Genomic DNA, 12,126 nt, shown 5'->3' with positions numbered 1-12,126 from the left:
TTTCTGATTCAAAGAAACACTTATCAATCGGTTTAGATCAGATAAAATAAGAGAATCCGGTTTTACATTTTACACGGAAGGTCGCGGATGTTCACATCTCACTGGTGTTAGAGGTATTTTGTCGTCGGATATCAGTCGACTGAGGTTCTCATTTGCACCTGAATCAAATCAACTTCACACTGACGGTCACGCAATGCCGACCACAACGTGAAGTGGCGGCATCGAAATGAAGGGCTCTAACAAACTTCAAGGCCTGGGTTCAAATTAGAATGTTGCACCATCAATTTCTGAAATGCTCTTTCAGATAATACAGTTTCCATTAAGACGTAAGAATTTTGAATTTGAAGTTATTGTTGTCACTTGTCGATGTTCTATTTTTCATAACCACAGCTTACTATGCACCTATATACTTTTCTTTCGACATAAGCGTTAAATGAAAAGAGAAGGTTACCTACCTAAAGTGGGCCCAAAAAAATAACAAAATTGAAATTTTCTGGTCATTTCTCTAAACACTAGATGCAGACCTGTTAGATGTTATACAAAGCACCAAACAGATAAAAATAAGTGTTTCTAATTGAAAATAATTAGGGTTTTCTCAAAAATTGAAGTTTTAGGTCAAATTTTATGGCTATTAGGTGCACCTAACAAATAGCATATGTGGCTTTACTCTTCACTTAGCTTGGGTTTTTCCATCAGATTAGACTCCATTTTGAACGAAAAGTCTGAACTTTCAATACATAAAACAAAACAATTTAGAAATTAAGGAAAATTTGGCCAACCAAAATGCTGAATCCTACCAAATGGAGACAATTTGGAATTACAACAACAAAAAAGTATCGTAAAAATTGGGTGAACAATTGGAGAAAGCCAAAAGGTCATTTGGAATTTATCCCCTCAAATTTTCGGGCAGCATTTCATTGTCAATGCTTTGGAAAATAATCAGAAATATTTTTAAATGTAAACCCTTCTATCCCGAAATACTTTATATGCAGAAAAATATTCAATGTTCTCTCCTGCCCTTATTCCGAAGTCTGATCCATAATGATCTTTTCTATGAACATTCAATTGACAGCACATTCAAGTTTTAATAGAAATATTTTTTTTTCGCCCTTACAAATATGACAAAGGGATAATATGTTTTCGAAATTAGGGCACAATGTATTATGTTACCATCTCGATTTTCACCTTTATGAAGCTAGCCTCCATTATAGCAATGTAATGCGTCAATGCTATTATATTTTGGTATAATATACTTTTATAATAACTAGGAGAACAACATTTGAACCGACTTCGCTTCTGAATGGAACAAAAGTGAAGAAGAAGATAACTAGGGGAAAATATCATTGCATATGCATATTTGTATTCGTAAATACGAATAAATTGGTGCAATGATTTTCTATGAATACAAATATGAATATTTTCGTTCCGAAAAGGGGGTCCCTATATATACAAAAGGGGGTGTACATTTTTTTCACCAAATATAGTCATGTTTATTATCAAGTGAAAAGTCTCGGTTAGTTCCGAAGCCGGTCTTAGTTTTGACATTTATTGGAAAGGTGGAGAGTGCAAAGGGTCGAAAGTGATCGTTTTTCATTCTCAAAACTACCTAACCGAAAAATCTGAAAAAAATCAAAAGGCTGCCGCTATATGGTGCTCAGGTTCCGAAATGCCCTACATAGCGTTATCTGTTCAAATAAAGTTAATAAAAGTATATTACTATAATTTTTAGTAAGTTTAAGTTAAGTTAAGAAAGTTAAGTTCATCTTACGCAATTTTGCAACAATATGGGCTGTAACATAAAGCATGAACCTACAAAGTTTGGTGGAAATCACACTATTACTAACAAAGTTATAATAGGTCAAAGTTATCGCTTGCAAATTCAAGACCTTGAATGTACATATCACCCGAAAGTGGATATTCTCATATAACATATGCATATATTACGTGCTAGGTACTAATGGGACAAATGCACACTCAAATGTCTTTATAAAAGAAATACACAAAACCTTTTATACCTGAAGTGACCAGCTTTGGGTTTCCCGATTTATTTGTTTTTTTTTTGTTTTATAATTATCATATTTAACGTCTCTTTAATTTAGCTGATTTTTTTCTAGCAAAAATCGGGTTTTTAGCTTCCAAGTGGCGCGATAAATTGAAAAGTCTAAAAACATAACGAACAAATGCGTTTCGATTTTTGTATTTCAGATACTTTTCAAGGTTTTGTGTAAACACAAAACCTTATTAAAATCGGTTTACTGTCTGTCTGTCCGTCTGTCTGTCTGTCTGTCCGTCACACGCATTTTTCTCGGAGACGGTTATAGAGATTGAGACCAAATTTGGCAGAAAGGTGGGAACTGTGAACGCTTACGCATACAGTGAATTACATCCTCTTGTGTCGAATTTAAGGGGGGGGTCCTCATACATGCAAAAGGGGGGTGTAAAATTTTTTTTCATCAAATATAGTGACGTGGGGTATCAAATTAATGATCTCGATTAGTACCTTTCAAAGCCGATCTTAGTTTTGACATTCGTTGGAAGGGTGTGGAGCGCGGGGGGTTGAAAGTGATCACTTCTTTAAGGGGGCCATTCTCAGAAACTACCAAACCGAAAAATCTGAAAAAAATCAGGAGGCTGCCTCTATATTGTGCCTTGGCTCCGAAATACCTTTCATATCGATATCTGTTCAAAGAAAGTTAATAATAGTATATTACTATAATTTTTTTGTAATTGGCTGGAAACCCGCCTTAAATTAATCCTAACGGCACGAAATTCTGCAGTGATGTAGGCTATAATATAGAGCATGATCATACCAAGTTTGATGGAAATCGTAGTATTACTAACAAATTTATAATACGTCGAAGTTGTTGCTTCTTTGAAAATTGAAGACTATCAATGTCAATATCACCCGAAAGTGGACATATGCATATATTACGTGCTACGTACTAAGAAATACACAAAACCTTTCGTACCTGAAGCGTCCAGCTTCCGGTTTCCCGACTTGTTTTGTAGTTAAAATCGGGTTTTTGGCTTCCAAGTAATAGGATAAATTGAAAAATCGAAAAGTATAACGAACAAATGCGTTTCAATTTTTGTGCTTCAGATGATTCTATTGCGAATATTCACTGTCGTTCGTTTAATTTTAATTTCTTTCCAATAGAAATGTTCAGAAACATTGTTCAAAAATTTCATTATATGGGAATTTACTAAATAAATTGGCACTATCTGTATCCCCAAATAAAAATCTTAAAAATATTTTTTCACCGAATTAAATAAATATGCACCGTGCCGTTTTCAAAAAAACCTAAAGGCTACAGGGCCAAATATTAAATCCTTTCCATCTTCATCATTTCTATGACTTTAGAAAAATACAGGTTTGCTCGCCCCGTCCAAAAAATTTCCAGAAAACTAAATAATTAACGAAGTTAACGAAAGAAAGCGAAAATAATATAATTTAAAAAAGCACAAAAAAGGATTACTAAATTTAAAAGAAACAAATTTTTTTAATACTGCAAATGTTAACCAATAAAATCTGTCCAATTTTTTTTATCCTTATTATAATATATATAATTAAAAAGAACTTAAAATTTTAGACGACAATAACACATTCCCCGCTACCCATATGAAAATCGCCAGAAAGCCTGCCACAAAAAGGTTTCCTTTGAACATTTATAGAAGGTTGACGTACAAGACTTCATTCCAACTTGCCACTTACAAATACTTGCTCCAATAATGGTCTCAATTCACAAAATTAAAGACAAGAGGTATATATTTGTACCAAAGCAGGTAACCATCATAGAAACAAATCAATATTTAGCGTCTAATAAACCTGACTTCATCCTTTTATCAATTTATTCGGCAACATAAACTGATTTAAACGATATCTGGCATAGGTAATTACATCGATTTAGAAGATATGTGGTCTAAGATAGCTAATCCCACACCACAAGCAATTAGCTTATCAGTGTTGAAAATTATCGAACTATACCAACATAAAGATGAAGAGTTTGTTATAGATTTCAACATAAATGGAACTTTCAATAATTCAATTCGTTCATTAAATCCGCAGCACACTTTACAATGGCCAAGCTTAACCAGCTAACAACTAGTATTGCTATCTACCAGCATGGTTTTTAATAATAACTCAAGAGATTATGTTGTACATATTCTGCGCCCCAAATATTGGATTCGTTCCATCTACCAATAGGATAAACGCTAACATTCTACAACTAGATTTGGAATCAATCGCTACAAAGTATAAATCAACGAACAGAAACTCGGATGGAAGACCTATGAGATTTACTGACCATACAGGGTCATTATCCTGTTAATAATCGCCTACAGTGTCCAATACACAAAAAAACGAAGACTAATCAGTTGTCCTAAAACATCAGAAAAATGAACAAACATGCTTCAGTAACGATATCTAAGAACAATTGGACAGCGTTTGAGACGATATCTCAAATTTTACATAAAAGACTAAACTGGTAAACGAACATTTTGTAATTGTAGTTGTATTGGAAAAAGCTAGTCGCTCATTTCTGTTCAAATAGAGTTCAATTTTCTAAAGGAAAGGAAACCTATAATTAAGATGTATGGTATATACAATCAACGAAAAGGATCATGAACATCAGATTTGGGGAGGACATAAAAGAGATTGGTCCGGTCCGCCATTAAGTAGATGGCGGACTTAGGAATCCCTCAATTCTTAAACAAAATTTTACAACGTATACTGCTGTATGACAAAGCTTGGACGTAATCATAAATATTTCATCACTATTCTCAATCATATAGTATAACATCCAGTGAAGTTCCACATCTTGTGGATGATATGGAAAGCCTTGTAGGTACTACTCCTCTAAATAGAAAATTACTTTTGCCATTACTATATTGCTCAAATGGAATGAAACTATAATATTTCTTACATTCCCTGCAGTTTGCTGTCACTAAAAACATCAGGCGAAACATGCTCGTCTCCGGTTTTAGTTTATAATTCGATCACTCCCCCTGAACAATACATCTAATAAGTAGTATCGACACTAAATGGTCCGGACTTGCGAATTATATTGGAGAAGCTTATCCGTACCTGCCATAAGCAGTAAACCACATGTAGATACTGCTAAATGTTTAGGGCCTATGATGTGTACGGATAAGCTTCTCCAATGCATTCGCAAGTTTGGTCCATTTAAAGGGGATACTGCCTATTAGATATACTGTGCTCACGTGTTTAGAACACAATTCGCACTGACTGAGATCGGACATCCTGAAAGATGGCGACGTGAGGAGAAATTGACTGAAATCCAAAAAAATAACTCCTTCTATTGGAGTTATTTTTTTTGGATTTCAGTTCAGAGGGTCTGATAGAAGGGGCTAGAAGGCTATTCACCTGATAAAGAAAAAAACTTTGTCGAGAATACCAATACAACTAGTTAACGTGCTTTTGACAACCTCTCAAATGGGTGTGAAAGCTCTATAATACCGATGCTACCAAAATTAAAGACAAATTTCAGGTATGTAACCATTCTACAGACAAATTAGTTTGTTACCCATTTTATCTGAACTTTTGGAAAAACTTTGTTTACCCACCCAAGTTTAGTACTTGGACAGCAATCCGTTATATCCTCGCAACCAATCCAGATTGACCTCCCACATTGAATGAAAATATCTTGTTAGAATGACGAATTATCTTAACAGCTTCGCGAAACAAAATGTTGCAGCATTTCGAAGTCAACGAAACTGAAGAAGAAAGTCTTGACGATACAATGAGATATAAACTGTTGGCTGTAACAGACATATTTTTTTGTCTATTAGAGTTGCTTGTAAGCAACTTTGGAGAACGATGAAACCATAACCATTGAAATCGAAGATATGAATAAACCATGCAAAGGACTTTGTGAAGCGGATATAGAAGCCATTCTGAGATTTGACCAGTTGACCAGGAAGAGTTTTCTGAGAAAGAGTTCAAAGATTATGAGGCTAGCCTTTGGTTTTTGATGATGTTTGAAAGAAATTTTGCTAAAACGCGAGGAAACCGAAATCGATTGACTACAGGGGAATGCACTGAAGATCATCTAGAGACTTCTGGGCGTCTTACAATGGAGGAAAAACCCTTTGATTTAAACAACGTGTCATTGGAGAAGCCTCTATGGTAGATGTTAAAATGATGAATAAAATAACTCAATACAGTATTTCAATTTGTTTTTTGATGATACCGTAAAAAATCCAACTTACGTATATGCACTTCAACAGTTCCATTCTAAACTCAAAATGCACCAAAGAAGAAAGTCGTCGGTACTCTGAGTGTTTCGTTATATTTGGGTGTGATGTAGGTTTCGAATTACAAAATGACAAGCCCCAAGAGCTAAAGTTGACTACATAACTGAAATATAAAACAATAAGAAATTGTTCCATTTCTTTGACAAATCAAAGCAACCTCAAAAATGTGATGTAACTATTATAAGCTACACAAAATAAGTCCTGTTTTATCAACTATCTAAAGAAGTCTCGAAAGCAATAGAAGCGGAAAGGACTGGATCAACCAGGGAAGTAGACTTGCTGCCAGGGATGTACCATGGTGGAACAGGAATGCGGCCGGAATGAGAACAGAGGCACGAACACTCTTCAACCGAGCAAAACAAACCTGGGACTGGCAGAGGTACAAAAATTCACTGACTACGTACAGCAACGCCAACAAGGAAGCAAAACGGAACAGCTCCAGGAAATTCTGTGAAGGGATCGAACAGATCACAGAAGCAACCAGGCTTAACAAGGCTATAGCCAAAAACGCGTCAGTTTGAAGAAGGAAGATGGGGCATTTAACGAGAATGAGGGGGACAGGGTACAGCTGCTTCTCAGAACTCATTTCCCAGGGTCCTACCCCACAGTGACAGGCGACAAATTTTGCCTGACACGAATAAAAGGAGAAAAAAGGCGAACTAGCAAAAGAGGTATACTCAGAAGTCAGGCTAAGGTGGGCAGTGCGAACTTTTAATCCACTGAAATCACCCGGAGTAGACGGCATTTTCCCAGCTCTATTCCGGAAAGGCCTAGGAATCATCTTTGAGTCTCTTCTGAGAGTGGTAAGGGGGAGCATAGCACTGACGGCATGGAGACGGGGAAAGGTGGTCTTTATTCCGAAAGCGGGTAAAAACACTAAATCTTTCAGACCAATTTGCCTAACATCGTTCGAATTCAAACGGTAGACAACTATATTAGAACTAACGTTCTAAGGCGTAATCCCCCACATCGCTGTTAACACGCTCACCGGGCAGGACAGTCAACTGAAACTGCTCTGTATCAGCTGGTAGATATACTACGGGATGCCGTAGAAACAAAAGAAATAGCACTGTGTGCGTTTTTTGATATCGAAGGAGCATTCGACAACATATTGCACACAGAGATACAAGATGCCCGGAGTCGCAAGGGAGTGGGAAACACCTTGGCATTCTGGATGGGCAAAATGCTAGAAAGCAGACAAATCGAAGTACCGACAGGTACAAATTATATTGCAATGAACACTACTCAAGGTTGTCCACAGGGCGGGGTACTATCGCCGCTTATGTGGAGTATAATAGTGGACGAACTCCTGGACGTGCTAACAAATACTGGAATACAAATCCAAGGTTACGCGGACGACATTGTTTTAATCTGAAGGGGCAAGTATGTGATAGAATACCCTATGTGATAGAATCCAAACTGGACTAGTTCGAGAGTGAGAGATTGAATACACTCGGGTCGTCCAACAACGTCTGGATACTCAACGTACGAACCATAGCGGGAATTCTCTTTGGTCACTGTCGGCTAAACTATCACCTAGGGAAGCTAGGGATATCTACGGACGCTGATTGCAGGTTTTGTGCTGAGTATGATGAAACCTCTATACACGTCCTGGGACAGTATCCGGCACTTGTGCAAAGTAGGTCGGGGCATTTGGGGGAACACTTAATACCAGATGCAAAGTTGAAAGATCTGAAAGCGGGGAATATACTAAAATTCCTGGCGGTTATAGGCTGCTTGAGGTACTATGATTAATAGGTACACTACAACCAGTAAAAGCGGCACAATAGTTCTTTAAGGACGCGGTGCAACATTCCCTTAACAGAATAATAATAATAACTACCTAAATCAAGAAGAACATCATCATCAACGGCGCAACAACCGGTATCCGATCTAGGTGTGACTTAATAAGGAACTCCAGACATCCCGGTTTTGCGGCGAGGTCCACCAATTCGATCCCCAAGAAGAACACCAAAATATTAATAAGCAAGTTTGGACAACTTGTAATATTAGGTACTTTTAGGAGTCAATATTTCATCAAGAATATGGTTTCGCTTCTATGTTGGTTAAGGGGAATTCCTCCTCATAGGTACTTGGGATATCACCGAACATCTTATATTTGGCATCCTACCTATATTTCGGTATAGCTGGTTCATTTAGGCCTGACGACAGATGGGAAGAGGGGATTCTCGCGGATCAGAATAGAAATTTCAATGAAAAAAGATTATTATCCAATTTTCACCCTGGGTCCGAATTTTCAGTCTACGGCCCTGAGTTTACCTCGATCAGTCTTCTTGTATCCTCGAAAGAAATTGGTAAATTGAAAAATTGAAATCCGAATTAGATTTGGAAAAGCTTGACGGAGAATTTTATGATATGAAACGCGAACTCAACCACGGACTTGCTGCAGTTCGTTGATTGGACGACACAGCGGTACAGCAACCAACATTCGTTGAAGATGAACCAATTGAGCGATCCTTCGTCAAGTAGGCACGGAAAGCAAATGATTGCATTAACACAGAATACCTATAGCGAAGAGGAATTCGAAATTTGGCAGACATCAGAAACATTTTCATTTACAGAATCTAGCCCCACCTAACCAAAGTAGTAAGTCTATTCACAACTTATGCACTGAAATCAGTTAGTTGAGAAGGAGCAATGGCTTGGAATTACATTTAGCGAAAAACACAGGCCTTCATCAAATGCCGATTCTATTTGGATCATCAAAAAAATTGAGCGTTTGTAACAATCCAATGTGGAATATTACAAAATAACAAATGGCGATACTTGAATTTTGGATTGTCATCGTTCATGTGTCAGATCCACACCAAATCTTCGCCAAACCTTGTATTTATCATAATCTAAACGGAGAAGATTGATCAAACTACGAATTGTAAATAATGATTATACGTCTAAACGTAGATAACACAAAAATAGCGCGAAACGGTGACAAAATTGTTCTGTACAAGCGTGCTTTCAGGTGTATTCATTGGACAAATATTTTACTCAAATATTTATCGTACGATAAAAGCAGGAAGATTGTTACTTTCCGCCTGTTTTTTCTCCTAGTCATCTCACGATTATGTTCAATTCGATATGAAACCAAACAATCGATTTCGAGGGCAACTTTCGTCCGCACCCTTCGAGCGTCTACAAGTCTGACCATCAAATATTGGAAAAAGAAGAAATGCCACCATTCACTTCTCTCGTTTTCTATCATTCGCGAGAGAAATTATTCATGTGTACATCGCACAATAGCATCATAAATGAAAGTAGCAAACTAACGTTGTTAAGTGGCTGTACACGTAGTTAGGCATCGAGGTCAATAACTGCAGCCACTAAATGTCTGAACCGTTATCGTGTGATGTTTACAAAGAAACATGCAATTAGCGTGCCACTCTATCAATTGGGGGCCAATTAAACGTTATTGAGACCCTAGAAGTAGAACAGTCGACCCACAGCCACAAGCCCTACGAATATTTCGTGGGCTGGACAAAAAGTCACCAGAATCTGGCTCACATGGCCTCACGCCCTGACAGAAAGTGCTATCGTACGATGATGACGAAAGCGCTACCAAGTCGCTGTTACTCAGACTTCCTCACATCGAATGATGTATCTTTCCACATTGCGCATTCGATCACAAGACGAATTGAATTACTCGCTTAAGCATGACCGCGTTCAAGCCGCAATGAACGGAAAGCGATCTTCGCTTATGGCCGAAGCAAGAGAAGTAATTGTCTGGTGAGTTCTCAGTCAGAAACAGAGACTTCCTTAGAGGATTAACTGCGAGTGCGACAACACTGCATCAGCTGATTATGTTTTTGCGCCAAAACAAGTCTGGCAACCTATTTTCATCGGCATGCACTGTCCTCAAATATCCAACATTCCTTTCTCGAGCTTGTTGACGACGGCAAATTCCAATAAGACTCACCTAGACTGATCACCGTTTTGAAGACTTCAGGCTGTATGCTGGTGGCCCGGCCATCGATTGATAGTGGCGGTGACACTCGATCCGATTCATTTAAATGCAATAAATCAGTCGCCGCGTTTGCGACATGGAAGCTGCTTAAATGGTGATGCGGAGGATGGCCCAGAATCGTCGCCGTCGAGGGTGGCGGTGGTGGACAGTCGGCCAGGCCCAGACACACGATTGCCGCCTGGTTGTCTTTCTGAAGGGTCCGTGCAGCAATCCAGAATCGCTTGATGTCACTAATCCGCAAGTTGTAATTGTACTTGTCACGCAAATCGCGTATGTCGTTTTCACTCAGTGTCAGCAGGGATTTGCCGTCAATATCTTCCCGCACGATGCAGTCGATTACCAGCTGGCCGAGCCTCTCGGCTTTTGCCCAGTCGCTCACTTGGTCCTTGGACCAATCGAACACTGTGCTATTGTGCATTTCCGATTGCAATTTCAACTCCATTCACTTGAAACGAACTCCGACTACTTTCATGACACAATATCCATTGAGAAATTATCGATTGAAATCCGAATAATACCGTTGAGATCAGTTAATTGAATTTTTCGAGGATGCGGCGACGATACACCCCACGGCCACGAAAATCACACAAAACAATTTGACGAATTCCACTCTCGCACTGATTTCACTTTGACAGCAGCCAGAAAATTTTATGAGAGTCTGTTGTGCGATTCTCGTATGCAAGTGAAGGGAAATTCCACATATGATTTTAGTGAGGGAATTTACCCAATAAGAGTACGTTCAATATGATGAGCAAGCTTATTTGAAAGATTATCTTGGAATAAATTTCTAATTTATCTGGGCATTCAATATTAAGTAGTAATTCATATTTAGAATCGATAGAATTCAGATTATTCGATGCTATGAGCTGAAATTTCGCGGATTCAAACTTTATGTCACGGCGGATCACAAAACCTGCGAAATCAACCAACGTTTGCAGTTTAACTACAAAGCCCTGTGTCGGCATAGTGATCCTTGGAAGTTCTTTATTAACACGAAACTACAGAAACGAGTAGTAGGTTCTCTCTTCTGCCTAAAAGCAGGAAGCACTATAGCCTTTTAGATTAAAATTTGGTGCTCGGAGGCTATTTCAGAATTTTTCATGGAACATACTGAAGGGATATCGTTGTGGGCATGTGCAAAAGGGACTATTCGGGAGTCTATAGAACTTTTTGAAACCAAAAGAGTCAATATCTATCGGAGATATTAGGGGGCTTTAGGCTTGGATGGGATTCCAAACACAACATTGGAGCTTTCAGGCTCGACCCGACATATAATACTTATGAGAAAGGTATATTGAAAGAAAATAGTAGGATTTCGTACTCCTACCTAAAATTAATAAACCAGAAAGCCCAATATTATCATTTTATGTAATAATTTTTTGCTGGTCACAAAAGGCGGCTAAAAGCGATAGAAATTTGTGGGCCAGCGCCCCGCAAATTTCCAAAATACCTTGCAACTAAATAGTTATCAGGACAGTATTAAGGTCTCCTATAATGCGGCCTTTTTTCAGCTTGAGCAAAAATTCCGACGATATAGACTAGACAATCTTGGCCTAAGCGAAGTAAGAAGGTGGGACTACTCGAATGGAGAGTACTGCATTTCCCACTGTACTTTTTTACTCTGCAAAGCCAACTGTTAGCAGACGCAAATCCATAGTCACACTGTTGCTAAGCGCTACTGCAAGCCACGCTCTTTTGACCTGGAAATCGGTCCCTGATATGATTTTGACTGTAAGATTCCGGTCCAGGTTAAGGGGGTCCTCCTGTGTGAAGGCCGTTTTTTGCCTTTTTTGAAAAATTATTTTGGAGGACTGGATAAAGATAGAAACGTGATTTTTTCACCATATGTTTATTGATATCTCTAGTATATGTGA

The 12,126-nt window shown here is 38.2% G+C and overlaps 1 protein-coding gene across 1 annotated transcript in view; it reads right to left on the bottom strand.

Moving 5' to 3' along the window:
- LOC119647932 (sphingomyelin synthase-related 1-like) overlaps positions 1-10,879 on the bottom strand; it is a 77,710-nt gene extending 66,831 nt beyond the window's left edge. Inside the window, exon 1 of the mRNA XM_038049272.1 lies at positions 10,205-10,879. Within this exon, the coding sequence (XP_037905200.1) occupies positions 10,205-10,694 (490 nt within the window). The 5' untranslated portion in view covers positions 10,695-10,879. The remainder of the gene's footprint in view (positions 1-10,204) is intronic.
- Positions 10,880-12,126: the final 1,247 nt, after the last annotated feature.

The sequence above is a fragment of the Hermetia illucens genome, chromosome 2 (assembly GCF_905115235.1).
Source record: "Hermetia illucens chromosome 2, iHerIll2.2.curated.20191125, whole genome shotgun sequence".
Taxonomy (NCBI): Eukaryota; Metazoa; Arthropoda; class Insecta; order Diptera; family Stratiomyidae; genus Hermetia; species Hermetia illucens.
The sequence above is the reverse complement of the archived record's forward strand: the minus strand, read 5'-3'. Positions and strand labels throughout refer to the sequence as shown.